Source organism: Pelodiscus sinensis, chromosome 19, assembly GCF_052426305.1.
Source record: "Pelodiscus sinensis isolate ZL-2025 chromosome 19, ASM5242630v1, whole genome shotgun sequence".
Classification (NCBI taxonomy): Eukaryota; Metazoa; Chordata; order Testudines; family Trionychidae; genus Pelodiscus; species Pelodiscus sinensis.
The window spans coordinates 1,320,410-1,334,673 of NC_143070.1; the positions used below are offsets into that span (position 1 = coordinate 1,320,410).

Sequence of the window (14,264 nt, forward strand, 5' to 3'; positions counted from 1 at the left end):
TGGAGGGATGGATGGATGAGTAGAGGGGTGGGCAGATGGATGGATGAGTAGAGGGGTGGGCGGACGGACGAAGGGTTGGATGGATGGATGAGTAGAGGTGTGGTTGGAGGGATGGATGGATGAGTAGAGGGGTGGGTGGATGGATGGATGGATGAGTAGATGGGTGGGCGGACGGACGAAGGGTTGGATGGATTCAGGTGCACAGGGATGGAGGGATAGATGGACAGATGGATGGATGCACAGGGGGATGGAAGGATGGATGAGTAGGGGGTGGATGGATGGAGGGACGAAGGGTTGGATGGATTCAGGTGCACAGGGATGGAGGGATGGATGGACAGATGGATGGATGTACAGAGGGATGGAGGGATGGATGAGTAGAGGGGTGGATGGATGGAGGGATGAAGGGTTGGATGGATTCAGGTGCACAGGGATGGAGGGATGGATGGACAGACGGATAGATGCACAGGGGGATGGAAGGATGGATGCACAGAGGGATGGATGGACAGATGGATGGATGCATGGAGGGATGGATGGACAGACGGATGGATGCACAGAGGGATGGAGTGATGGATGGACAGACGGATGGATGCATAGAGGGATGGAGCGATGGACGTATTTGGAGATTGAGGAGTAGCCTGGACTCTGGTTGCCGGTGAGAATCTTTCCATTGACATTGGTGGAATGTGGGATCCTGTTTGCAGACATGCCCCGTCCGTCTGTCTGTCTGGGCCCAGCTCTTCTTCCCTGCAGCAGGATCCGGCCGTTCCCTGGGGTCTCCCTGCAGCATCCTTCCACTAATGCTCACTGCAGATCCTCCCCTGGCTGGGAATAGCCTGGCCCTGGAAGGCCCCAGTGAGCCTACAAGGGCCCCGCAAGGACCCTGGCTGCACCCTTCACCCCCTCTCTCTGTTCCAGCCACAAAACCGCAGGAGGAACCCACCCCCCAGCCCAGCCTGGGGGATCTCTCGGCCTCTGATATCACCCACGACTCCGTCCTGCTCTCCTGGACTGTCCCGGCCGGGGACTTCGACTCCTTCCTCCTCCAGTACAAGGACGCGGAGGGCCGGCTCCAGGCGCTGCCCGTGAACAGGGAAACCCGCACGGTCACCGTCCCCAACCTGGCGCCTTCCCGCCGGTACAAGTTCAACCTCTACGGCGTGTCCGGCCGCAAGCGCCTTGGCCCCGTCTCCACCGACGCCACCACAGGTCAGCGGCTGCCCCCAGGACGCCGGCCCCTTCCCTGGAATAAATTGCCTGGGGTGGGGGGGGGTTGTGGAGTCTCCATCCCTGGAGATATTGCAGAGCAGGTTGGACAGACTCCGGTCAGGGGTGGTCTAGACAGTGCTGGGCCCTGCCGTGAGGGCAGGGGACCGGACTCGATGACCTCTCAGGATCCCTGCCAGTCCCAGTGCTCTAGGATTGTGCGGTGGATGGGAGGGGTGGACGGGTGGAGCTGTGGGATGTGTAAGGATGGATGGAGAAGGTGGAACCAGCTGTGGGGTGATGGGGGTCACTCGTGTGGGGGTGACCCTGGTGCCAGGAGGCAGCTGGAGGGGCTGTGATGGGTCTGATCATGGATGCCTGGTGAGATGGACGTGACAGGGCATGTCGCCGCCCCCACCCCGGCTGCACCCGTCACACTCCTCTCTCTGTTCCAGCCGCAGCGCCGCGGGAGCCCAGCCTGGGGGAGCTCTCGGCCTCTGACGTCACCCACGACTCCGTCCTGCTCTCCTGGACCGTCCCGGCCGGGGACTTCGACTCCTTCCTCCTCCAGTACAAGGACGCGGAGGGCCAGCCCCAGGCGCTGCCCGTGGACGGAGGATCCCGCACGGTCACCGTCCCCAACCTGGCGCCTTCCCGCCGGTACAAGTTCAACCTCTACGGCGTGTCCGGCCGCAAGCGCCTGGGCCCCCTCTCCACCGACGCCACCACAGGTCAGCGGCTGCTCCCGGGACTCCGGCCCCTTCCCCTTCTGCTGTTTTCCTTTTCAACAGTGGCAGAGGAAGTGATGTGTTAAAATGTATCACAGACACATCAGAGGGTGGACACATGGAGGGAGGGAGGGACGTTTGAACGGGTCGGTGCGCGGATGCATGGGGGGGTGGAAGGATGGAAGGATGGAAGACAGATATGCAAGCTGAGTGCAGTATTGTGGATGTGTGAGTGGACAGACGGACAGACGGACGGAGGGACTGAGGAATGGTGGGGGCCGAATGGGCGCCAGTTTGTATTTCTCCACTGAAGTTGGTAGCTGTGGCTGCCCCAGTCTCTCTCATTCATTCCTCCTTCCCTCTCTCTCCTCCCATCGGAGCTTGGCTCTCACCCAGGTGTGTGCCGGTGGCTCTGGATCTGGGGTGGCCGTGGGGAACCCAGGAATGTGGGATGCTCCTTGCGGACATGCCCCGTCCGACTGTCTGTGCCCAGCTCTCCTTCCCAGCAACAGGATCCAGCCGTGTCCTGGGGCCAAAGTCTGGGTCTCTCTGCACCGTCCCTCAATTCATCCTCTCTGCAGATCGTCTCTACCCAGGAATAACCTGGCCCTGAAAGGACCCAGCGAGCTGCCCCCCTTGCAAGCTGCACCCTTCACCCCCTCTCTCTGTTCCAGCTGCGGCACCACAGGAGGAACCCAGCCCCCAGCCCAGCCTGGGGGAGCTCTCGGCCTCCGACATCACCCACGACTCCGTCCTGCTCTCCTGGACCATCGACAAGGGGACCTTCGACTCCTTCCTCCTCCAGTACAAGGACGCGGAGGGCCAGCCCCAGGCGCTGCCCGTGGATGGAGGATCCCGCACGGTCACCGTCCCCAACCTGGCACCTTCCCGCCGGTACAAGTTCAGCCTCTACGGCGTGTCCGGCCGCAAGCGCCTGGGCCCCGTCTCCACCGATGTCACCACAGGTCAGCGGCTGCTCCCGGGACGCCGGCCCCTTCCCTGGAATAAATTGCCCAGGGGGGTTGTGGAGTCTCCATCCCTGGAGATATTGAGGAGCAGGTTGGACAGACTCCGGTCAGGGATGGTCTAGACAGTGCTGGGCCCTGCCGTGAGGGCAGGGGACCGGACTCGATGACCTCTCAGGATCCCTGCCAGTCCCAGTGCTCTAGGATTGTGCGGTGGATGGGAGGGGTGGACGGGTGGAGCTGTGGGATGTGTAAGGATGGATGGAGAAGGTGGAACCAGCTGGGGGGCGATGGGGGTCACTCGTGTGGGGGTGACCTTTGTGCCAGGATGTGACGTAGTGGGGGTACTTGCTGGGCTGTGGTGACCCCTGCTGTCTGGAGCAAGAACCAGCAGGGAAAACCTCACTAGGCAGAGGTAATGCCAAACTTGTTGAACCAGTGGCCAGACACCCCCCATGGAGAGGAACAAAGGAAGGTGGATGCTGCCCTGGCTGGGGGGCAGGGCTGGAGGAGGGTTAGTTAGTTCCTCGCTGGAAGGCAGGGTATAAGGAGCTGGGGAGGGGGCTGGGACTCCCCTATCTCAAGGGGGGGCACTGAGGCCTCTTAGCCCCAGTTCCTGTAACCAGATTACATCTGTGCTGCGCTGTGCTGGAGGAGCAATAAACCACCCTCAATTCCACTGGCTGGTGCAGTCTGTTTGTGCCATTTCGGGGTGCAGGAGACGGGGAACCCCCAACGCGCCGTCACACAGGAGGCAGCTGGAGGGGCTGTGATGGGTCTGATCATGGATGCCTGGCGAGATGGACGTGACTGGGCATGTAGCTGCCCCCACCCCGGCTGCACCTGTCACCCTCCTCTCTCTATTACAGCCGCGGCACCGCGGGAGCCCAGCCTGGGGGAGCTCTCGGCCTCTGATATCACCCACGACTCCGTCCTGCTCTCCTGGACCGTCCCAGCTGGGGACTTCGACTCCTTCCTCCTCCAGTACAAGGACGCGGAGGGCCAGCCCCAGGCGCTGCCCGTGGACGGAGGATCCCGCACGGTCACCGTCCCCAACCTGGCGCCTTCCCGCCGGTACAAGTTCAACCTCTACGGCGTGTCCGGCCGCAAGCGCCTGGGCCCCCTCTCCACCGACGCCACCACAGGTCAGCGGCTGCTCCCGGAGCCCTTTGTGCACCCTTTCCTGTTGCACAGTGGCAGAGGAAGTTATGTGTTAAGATGTCTGCATAGAGGTGTATCAGAGGGTGGTTGAATGGATGGACAGGTGGGTAGGTAGGTGAAGGGATGGATGGATGAATGGTTTAGTGAGTAGGTGGGTTGGTGGATGGATGGATGGTTGGGTGGACGGATGTATGGAAGGATGTATGGGTGCATGGGTGGACAGACCAATGGATGGACAGACGGACAGACGGACAGACAGATGGATGGGTGGGTGTATGAATGGATGGACTTATGGGTGGGTGGGTGGCTTAAAATATGGATGGGTGGGTGGATGTATGTGTGGGTAGATGGGTGGGAAGATGGATAGATGGACAGGAAAGTGGGTGACTGGTTGGATGGGTGAGTGGGTGGATGGACGGGTGAGCGGGTGTGTGGATGGACAGATGGTTTGTGACTGGACAGAAGGACAACTGGCAGGCTGGAGGGGTGTGTGCTGGGACGAGTGGATGGAGAATGGATGATTTTCGGGCAGACGAATGGCCGTCTTGTGGGTGTGGGGGTGTGTGTGGAAGGACGGATGGATGTGCAGACCCAGTGGGGTAGGAGGCTGTCTGAGGACAGATGGCCTACAGGGTTGGGTGTGGGGTATAAGTGGGTGGGGGGGCGGGTGTAGAAGGACAGATGGATGTGCAGACTCAGTGGGGTAGGAGGCTGTCTGAGGACAGATGGCCTACAGGGTTGGGTGTGGGGTATAAGTGGGTGTGGGGGGGTGTAGAAGGACGGATGGATGTGCAGACCCAGTGGGGTAGGAGGCTGTCTGAGGATAGATGGCCTACAGGGTTGGGTGTGGGGTATAAGTGGGTGTGGGGGGGGGTGTAGAAGGACGGATGGATGTGCAGACCCAGTGGGGTAGGAGGCTGTCTGAGGACAGATGGCCTGCAGGGTTGGGTGTGGGGGAGGGGGGGGTGTAGAAGGACGGATGGATGTGCAGACCCAGTGGGGTAGGAGGCTGTCTGAGGACAGATGGCCTGCAGGGTTGGGTGTGGGGTATAAGTGGGTGTGGGGGGGGTGCACAGCCCGATGGAGGCAGCCCTGTTCCGCGGGGTGGATGGATGCCTGCCTCTGTATGGGGACAAAGGGTGAGCGTGCTTGGGAGTTAAGGGACGGTCGAGGAGCGCATGAGGAGATGGACAAGTGCACAGGTGCCGACTTCCTCCTTGCTCTGGTAGGAACTCAACCCCTGATTCAACCCAGGCCCCTTTCCCCATCTCTGCCCCCGGCTCTGCCCGCCTCTTCCCTCCTCCACCCCTTCCCCGAGCACTTCCAGCACCCCACGACACAGCTGATCGGGAGGGCGGGGGAGGAGGTGTTTGCTGGGGCGGCTGAAGGACAGGTGTGTGCTGCTTGCTCTGGGCCAACGGAGGCGGGATGGTCGGGGGTAAACCGGGCAATACAGACTCCCCTTTGCAGACATGCCCCGTCTGTCTGTCCCCCCAGCTGTCCTTCCCAGGAGCAGGACACCACTGTGCGCTGGGGCTGGTCCCTGAGACTCCTGCCATCTCTCTGCTCATCCCCCCGCAGGTCCCCTCTGGCTGGGAACATGCCAGCCCCCCAAGACCCCAGCAAGCTGCTCCCTATCCCAGCTGCACCCTTCACCCCTCTCTCTGTTCCACCTGCAGCACCACAGACGGAGCAACCTGCCCCCCAGCCCAGCCTGGGGGAGCTCTCGGCCTCCGACATCACCCACGACTCCGTCCTGCTCTCCTGGACCGTCCCGGCCGGGGACTTCGACTCCTTCCTCCTCCAGTACAAGGACGCAGAGGGCCAGCCCCATGCGCTGTCCGTGGACGGAGGATCCCGCACGGTCACTGTCCCCAACCTGGCGCCTTCCCGTCGATACAAGTTCAACCTCTACGGCGTGTCCGGCCGCAAGCGCCTGGGCCCCCTCTCCACCGACGCCACCACAGGTCAGCGGCTGCCCCCGGGACACTGGCCCCTTCCTCTTTAGCTCTTTTCCCTGGAGCTCAGCGAGGACACTGGCCATGGGGCCAGCATGTTCCCAGAGAGAGAAATCCCAACCGCTGTAATATGGTCACCAGGGAATCAGTGGATAAATAGCTTGGGGGTGGAGTCAGAGGGAAGGTTAGAGTTGTGGGTAGATGGGTGTATATGTGGAAGGCCGGCCGACTGGCCAGCCGTGTGTAAAGGGTTATACAGGAGTGGGAAATGGGAGGGGTTGGTGGATGAGTTTGTGGATAGTCTGTGTGGGAATGGATGGACAGGTGGGTGGGTGGATCCGTGTGGGGATGGATGGATGGACGGATGGACAGGTGTGGGGGTGGATCTGTGTCGAGATGGGTGGATGGATGAACAGGTGGACGGGTGGATCCGTGTTGGGACGTGGCTGTGGGAATCCCCGCTTGTGGGGTCCTTTTTCCAGACATACCCCATCCTTCTTTCTGTCCCCAGCTCTCCTTTGCAGCACAGAGCTCAGCTGTGCCATGGGGTGGGCCCTGGAACCCCCCTCACCTTCCCCCTGCAGACCTCCTCTGGCTAAGAATAACCCAGCCCCCAAGCCAGCCCGGAAAGCCACCCCCCAACCTTGGCCTCACCATTCACCCTCTCTCTGTTCCAGCCGCGGAGCCACAGGAGGAACCCACCCCCCATCCCAGCCTGGGGGAGCTCTCAGCCTCCGACGTCACCCACGACTCCGTCCGGCTCTCCTGGACCGTCCCGGCCGGGGACTTCGACTCCTTCCTCCTCCAGTACAAGGACGCGGAGGGCCAGCCCCAGGCGCTGCGCGTGGACGGGGGAACCCGCACGGTCACCGTCCCCAACCTGGCGCCTTCCCGTCGATACAAGTTCAACCTCTACGGCGTGTCCGGCCGCAAGCGCCTGGGCCCCCTCTCCACCGACGCCACCACAGGTCAGCGGCTGCCCCCGGGACGCCGGCCCCTTCCTCTTTAGCTCTTTTCCCTGGAGCTCAGCGAGGACACTGGCCACGGGGCCAGCATGTTCCCAGAGAGAGAAATCCCAGCCGCCGTAATATGGTCACCAGGGAGTCAGTGGATAAATAGCTTGGGGTCAGAGGGAAGGTTAGAGTTGTGGGTAGATGGGTGTATACGTGGAAGGCCGGCCGACTGGCCAGCTGTGTGTAAAGGGTTATACAGGAGTGGGAAGTGGGAGCGGTTGGTGGATGAGTTTGTGGATAGTCTGTGTGGGGATGGATGGACAGATGGGTGGGAGGAGCCGTGTGGGGATGGATGGATGGATGGATGGATGGATGGACAGGTGGGCGGGTGGATCTGTGTTGGGATGGATGGATGGATGGATGGATGGATGGATGGATGGATGGACAGGTGGGCGAGTGGATCTGTGTCGGGATGAATGGATGGACAGGTGGGCGGGTGGATCTGTGTCGGGATGGATGGATGGATGGTTGGACAGGTGGGCGAGTGGATCTGTGTCGGGATGAATGGATGGACAGGTGGGCGGGTGGATCTGTGTCAGGATGGATGGATGGATGGTTGGACAGGTGGGCGAGTGGATCTGTGTCGGGATGAATGGATGGACAGGTGGGCAGGTGGATCCGTGTCGGGATGGATGGATGGATGGTTGGACAGGTGGGCGAGTGGATCTGTGTCGAGATGGGTGGATGGATGGACAGGTGGGCGGGTGGATCCGTGTTGGGACGGGGCTGTGGGAATCCCCGGTTGTGGGGTCCTTTTTCCAGACATACCCCATCCATCTTTCTGTCCCCATCTCTCCTTTGCAGCACAGAGCTCAGCTTTGCCATGGGGTGGGCCCTGGAACCCCCCTCACCTTCCCACTGCAGACCTCCTCTGGCTAAGAATAACCCAGCCCCCAAGCCAGCCCAACCGTGGCCTCACCATTCACCCTCTCTCTGTTCCAGCCGCAGAGCCACAGGAGGAACCCACCCCCCAGCCCAGCCTGGGGGAGCTCTCGGCCTCCGACATCACCCACGAGTCCGTCCTGCTCTCCTGGACCGTCCTGGCCGGGGACTTCGACTCCTTCCTCCTCCAGTACAAGGACGCAGAGGGCCAGCCCCAGGCGCTGCGCGTGGACGGGGCATCCCGCACGGTCACCATCCCCAACCTGGCGCCTTCCCACCGATACAAGTTCAATCTCTACGGCGTGTCCGGCCGCAAGCGCCTGGGCCCCCTCTCCACCGACGCCACCACAGGTCAGCGGCTGCCCCCGGGACGCCGGCCCCTTCCTCTTTAGTTCTTTTCCCTGGAGCTCAGGTTGGACACTGGCCATGGGGCCAGCATGTTCCCAGAGAGAGAAATCCCAGCCGCCGTAATATGGTCACCAGGGAATCAGTGGATAAATTGCTTGGGGGTGGAGTCAGGTGGAAGGTTAGAGTTGTGGGTAGATGGGTGTATACGTGGAAGGCTGGCCAACTGGCCAGCCGTGTGTAAAGGGTTATACAGGAGTGGGAAGTGGCAGCGGTTGGTGGATGAGTCTGTGGATAGTCTGTGTGGGGATGGATGGACAGGGGAGGGGGACCTGTGTGGGGATGGACAGGTGGGTGGGAGGAGCCGTGTGCGGATTGATGGATGGACAGACAGGTGGGCGGGTGGATCCGTGTGGGGATGGATGGATGGACAGGTGGGCGAGTGGATCTGTGTCGGGATGAATGGATGGACAGGTGGGCGAGTGGATCTGTGTCGAGATGGGTGGATGGATGAACAGGTGGGCGGGTGGATCCGTGTGGGGATGGATGGATGGACAGGTGGGCGGGTGGATCTGTGTTGGGATGGATGGATGGATGGATGGTTGGACAGGTGGGCGAGTGGATCTGTGTCGAGATGGGTGGATGGATGAACAGGTGGGCGGGTGGATCCGTGTGGGGATGGATGGATGGACAGGTGGGCGAGTGGATCTGTGTTGGGATGGATGGATGGATGGATGGTTGGACAGGTGGGCGAGTGGATCTGTGTTGGGATGAATGGATGGACAGGTGGGCGAGTGGATCTGTGTCGAGATGGGTGGATGGATGGACAGGTGGGCGGGTGGATCCGTGTTGGGACGTGGCTGTGGGAATCCCCGCTTGTGGGGTCCTTTTTCCAGACATACCCCATCCATCTTTCTGTCCCCAGCTCTCCTTTGCAGCACAGAGCTCAGCTGTGTCATGGGGTGGGCCCTGGAACCCCCCTCACCTTCCCACTACAGACCTCCTCTGGCTAAGAATAACCCAGCCCCCAAGCCAGCCCAACCGTGGCCTCACCATTCAACCTCTCTCTGTTCCAGCCGCAGAGCCGCAGGAGGAACCCACCCCCCAACCAAGCCTGGGGGAGCTCTCAGCCTCCGACGTCACCCACGACTCCGTCCTGCTCTCCTGGACCGTCCCGGCCGGGGACTTCGACTCCTTCCTCCTCCAGTACAAGGACGCGGAGGGCCAGCCCCAGGCGCTGTCCGTGGACGGAGGATCCCGCACGGTCACCGTCCCCAACCTGGCGCCTTCCCGCCGATACAAGTTCAACCTCTACGGCGTGTCCGGCCGCAAGCGCCTGGGCCCCCTCTCCACCGACGCCACCACAGGTCAGCGGCTGCCCCCGGGACACTGGCCCCTTCCTCTTTAGCTCTTTTCCCTGGAGCTCAGCGAGGACACTGGCCACGGAGCCAGCATGTTCCCAGAGAGAGAAATCCCAGCCGCCGTAATATGGTCACCAGGGAATCAGTGGATAAATAGCTTGGGGGTGGAGTCAGATGGAAGGTTAGAGTTGTGGGTAGATGGGTGTATACGTGGAAGGCCGGCCGACTGGCCAGCCGTGTGTAAAGGGTTATACAGGAGTGGGAAGTGGGAGCGGTTGGTGGATGAGTTTGTGGATAGTCTGTGTGGGGATGGATGGACAGGGGAGGGGGACTTGTGTGGGGATGGACAGGTGGGTGGGAGGAGCCGTGTGCGGATGGATGGAGGGACAGGTAGGTGGGTGGATCTGTGTCGGGATGGATGGATGGATGGTTGGACAGGTGGGCGAGTGGATCTGTGTCGGGATGAATGGATGGACAGGTGGGCGGGTGGATCCGTGTGGGGATGGATGGATGGACAGGTGGGCGAGTGGATCTGTGTTGTGATGAATGGATGGATGGTTGGACAGGTGGGCGAGTGGATCTGTGTCGGGATGAATGGATGGACAGGTGGGTGGATGGATCCATGTGGGGACGGGGCTGTGGGAATCCCCGCTTGTGGGGTCCTTTTTCCAGACATACCCCATCCATCTTTCTGTCCTCAGCTCTCCTTTGCAGCACAGAGCTCAGCTGTGCCATGGGGTGGGCCCTGGAACCCGCCTCACCTTCCCCGTGCAGACCTCCTCTGGCTAAGAATAACCCAGCCCCCAAGCCAGCCCAACCGTGGCCTCACCATTCACCCTCTCTCTGTTCCAGCCGCAGAGCCGCAGGAGGAACCCACCCCCCAACCAAGCCTGGGGGAGCTCTCAGCCTCCGACGTCACCCACGACTCCGTCCTGCTCTCCTGGACCGTCCCGGCCGGGGACTTCGATTCCTTCTTCCTCCAGTACAAGGACGCGGAGGGCCGGCCCCAGGCGCTGCGCGTGGACGGGGCATCCCGCACGGTCACCGTCCCCAACCTGGCGCCTTCCCGTCGATACAAGTTCAACCTCTACGGCGTGTCCGGCCGCAAGCGCCTGGGCCCCGTCTCCACCGACGCCACCACAGGTCAGCGGCTGCCACCGGGACACCGGCCCCTTCCTCTTTAGTTCTTTTCCCTGGAGCTCAGCGAGGACACTGGTCACGGGGCCAGCATGTTCCCAGAGAGAGAAATCCCAGCCGCCGTAATATGGTCACCAGGGAATCAGTGGATAAATAGCTTGGGGGTGGAGTCAGGTGGAAGGTTAGAGTTGTGGGTAGATGGGTGTATACGTGGAAGGCCGGCCGACTGGTCGGCCGTGTGTAAAGGGTTATACAGGAGTGGGAAGTGGGAGCGGTTGGTGGATGAGTTTGTGGATAGTCTGTGTGGGGATGGATGGACAGGGGAGGGGGACTTGTGTGGGGATGGACAGGTGGGTGGGAGGAGCCGTGTGCGGATGGATGGATGGACAGGTAGGTGGGTGGATCTGTGTCGGGATGGATGGATGGATGGATGGATGGACAGGTAGGTGGGTGGATCTTTGTCGGGATGAATGGATGGACAGGTGGGTGGATGGATCCATGTGGGGACGGGGCTGTGGGAATCCCTGGTTGTGGGGTCCTTTTTCCAGACATACCCCATCCATCTTTCTGTCCCCAGCTCTCCTTTGCAGCACAGAGCTCAGCTGTGTCATGGGGTGGGCCCTGGAACCCGCCTCACCTTCCCCCTGCAGACCTCCTCTGGCTAAGAATAACCCTGCCCCCAAGCCAGCCCAACCCTGGCCTCACCATTCAACCTCTCTCTGTTCCAGCCTCAGAGCCACAGGAGGAACCCACCCCCCAACCAAGCCTGGGGGAGCTCTCAGCCTCCGACGTCACCCACGACTCCGTCCTGCTCTCCTGGACCGTCCCAACTGGGGACTTCGACTCCTTCCTCCTCCAGTACAAGGACGCGGAGGGCCAGCCCCAGGCGCTGCGCGTGGACGGAGGATCCCGCATGGTCACCGTCCCCAACCTGGCGCCTTCCCGCCGATACAAGTTCAACCTCTACGGCGTGTCCGGCCGCAAGCGCCTGGGCCCCCTCTCCACCGACGCCACCACAGGTCAGCGGCTGCCACCGGGACACCGGCCCCTTCCCCTCCTGCCCCCTTTGCCTCACAGTGGGGCATGGATGCCAGCCACTGGCCTGGGATGTTCACAGGAAGTTGCATCAAAGCCTCCTGCTTCCATAAGCTAACTCCTGGCCACACAACAGCTAGAGAGACGAAGATGGACGGATGTGTCTGGGGCATGTTGAGTGATTAGATAGATGTGTCTGGGAATGGGTGGGTGGGTGGATGAATGGATGGGAGGGTGGGTGGGTGGGTGGATGGATGGATGGATGGATGGATGGGAAAGTGGGTGGATTGATGGATGGATGGATGGATGGATGTAGGGACAAGTGGATGGGTGGATGGATGGACGGAGAGGTGGGTGGATGGATGGACGGAGAGGTGGGTGGATGGATGGATGGATGGACGGAGAGGTGGGTGGATGGACAGAGAGGTGGGTGGGTGGATGGATGGATGGATGGATGTAGGGACAAGTGGATGGGTGGATGGATGGACAGAGAGGTGGGTGGGTGGATGGATTGATGTAGGGACAAGTGGATGGGTGGATGGATGGACGGAGAGGTGGGTGGATGGATGTAGGGACAAGTGGATGGGTGGATGGATGGACGGAGAGGTGGGTGGATGGATGGATGGATGTAGGGACAAGTGGATGGGTGGATGGATGGACGGAGAGGTGGGTGGATGGATGGACGGAGAGGTGGGTGGATGGATGGATGGATGTAGGGACAAGTGGATGGGTGGATGGATGGACGGAGAGCTGGGTGGATGGATGGATGGATGGATGGATGGATGGATGGATGTAGGGACAAGTGGATGGGTGGATGGATGGATGGAGAGGTGGGTGGATGGATGGATGGATGGACGGAGAGGTGGGTGGATGGATGGATGGATGGACGGAGAGGTGGGTGGATGGATGGATGGATGGATGGAGAGGTGGGTGGGTGGATGGATGGATGGGAGGGTGGATGGATGCAGCGACAGAGGAATGGCTCTGTGTGGGGTTGGATGGACAGACGGGTGGGTGGGCGGTTTGTATTGGAGGGATGGATGGTTTTGGAGAGTCACACGTAGAGGTATATACGTGTATATACGTGGAACCTTCTTCTGCCGGGTGGTTCTGGCAGCAATAATGGCAGCTGGATGCCTGGGGGGTCGACAAACGGAGGTGTAATGTAGCAGGGTTTCTGAAGGCACCACCGAGATGGTCAATTCAGGACAAATTGCTTAGAGACAGCTCAAAGTTCTCCACTATAAGGCACCAAACCAAGTACGCAGCTTCTATTCACCACCCTGGCCAGCACGGAGCCTCACAAGCAAAACCCCCCCAGTCACCCCAGTGTTCCCTGTGACCCACCCAGCCCCCTTTACACAGGGGAGAGGTTATAACCCATCCCCCACCTCCCCTCAGACACCCCAGTGCTCCCTGTGCCCCCCCAGCCCCCCTTACACAGGGGAGAGGTTATAACCCATCCCCCACCTCCCCTCAGACACCTCTGTGCTCCCTGTGCCCCCCAGCCCCCCTTACACAGGGGAGAGGTGATAACCCATCCCACACCTCCCCTCAGACATCCCAGTGTTCCCTGTGACCCACCCAGCCCCCGCTTACACAGGGGAGAGGTTATAACCCATCCCCCACCTCCCCTCAGACACCCCAGTGCTCCCTGTGCCTCCCAGCCCCCCCTCACACAGGGGAGAGGTTATAACCCATCCCCCACCTCCCCTCAGACATCCCAGTGTTCCCTGTGCCCCCCCAGCCCCTGCTTACACAGGGGAGAGGTTATAACCCATCTCCCACCTCCCCTCAGACACCCCAGTTCTCCTTGTGTGAAAGCTGGTCCCAAGATGGAGTTGGTCCCATGAGCGAGTCCCCTGTCCCTGTAGGACTGTCCTTTTTTGTTAGCCACCATTGCTCACATGCTGGTCTGAACCTACACAGCAAAGCTTCTGAGATGTGGACGGGTGCCTATCAAGGTGCATTGTCAGTCAAGCCCTTCGATTCGTGTGGCTAGTGACCCTTTCACAATGGTCTGGCCTAACCTCCCACGGAAGGTCTCCCAGGAGCAAAGATGTGCAATACCCGCACGGAACCGACTCTCCTCACTGCAAGCCCAACAGCGAAACCTGCCGAGGAGCAGCATAAACATAAGCTTCAAGGGGTAGCTGAGTTAGTCTGTTCGGGTGTGTCTAGACTATAGGGGATTTTTTTCGAAAAACTTCCCCTGCCTCTAGACTTCTGCCACGTTCTTTTGAAAGTAAATCGAAAGAACGTGGCAGTTTTTTCGACCGTGGAAAGACTCGATTTACGAAGATGAGTGCCTTTTTTCGAAAGTACTGGTTGTCGTCTAGACGCTTTTTTTCGAAAGAGGCTTTTTCAAAAGTATCTTTCGAGAGAGGCTTGCAGTCTAGACGTAGCCTTACGTAGAAAAAAACAACAAATGGTCTAGTCGCAGTTGATAGACGGATAAAACATGTAGCTGGTATCA

The 14,264-nt window shown here is 60.6% G+C and overlaps 1 protein-coding gene across 24 annotated transcripts in view; it reads left to right on the forward strand.

Annotated features, from left to right (window-relative positions):
- Nucleotides 1-14,264, forward strand: part of TNXB (tenascin XB) — a 75,116-nt gene that overhangs the window by 21,312 nt on the left and 39,540 nt on the right. For 21 of the 24 annotated variants that reach the window (XM_089771592.1, XM_089771591.1, XM_089771583.1 and 18 more), the window contains 10 exons: nucleotides 916-1,206; nucleotides 1,659-1,934; nucleotides 2,606-2,896; nucleotides 3,766-4,041; nucleotides 5,737-6,024; nucleotides 6,693-6,983; nucleotides 7,971-8,261; nucleotides 9,332-9,622; nucleotides 10,469-10,759; nucleotides 11,482-11,772. In XM_089771592.1, coding sequence (XP_089627718.1) covers nucleotides 916-1,206; nucleotides 1,659-1,934; nucleotides 2,606-2,896; nucleotides 3,766-4,041; nucleotides 5,737-6,024; nucleotides 6,693-6,983; nucleotides 7,971-8,261; nucleotides 9,332-9,622; nucleotides 10,469-10,759; nucleotides 11,482-11,772 — 2,877 coding nt within the window. The remainder of the gene's footprint in view (nucleotides 1-915; nucleotides 1,207-1,658; nucleotides 1,935-2,605; nucleotides 2,897-3,765; nucleotides 4,042-5,736; nucleotides 6,025-6,692; nucleotides 6,984-7,970; nucleotides 8,262-9,331; nucleotides 9,623-10,468; nucleotides 10,760-11,481; nucleotides 11,773-14,264) is intronic. The other 3 variants (XM_089771594.1, XM_089771598.1, XM_089771585.1) reach the window with 2 other exon arrangements.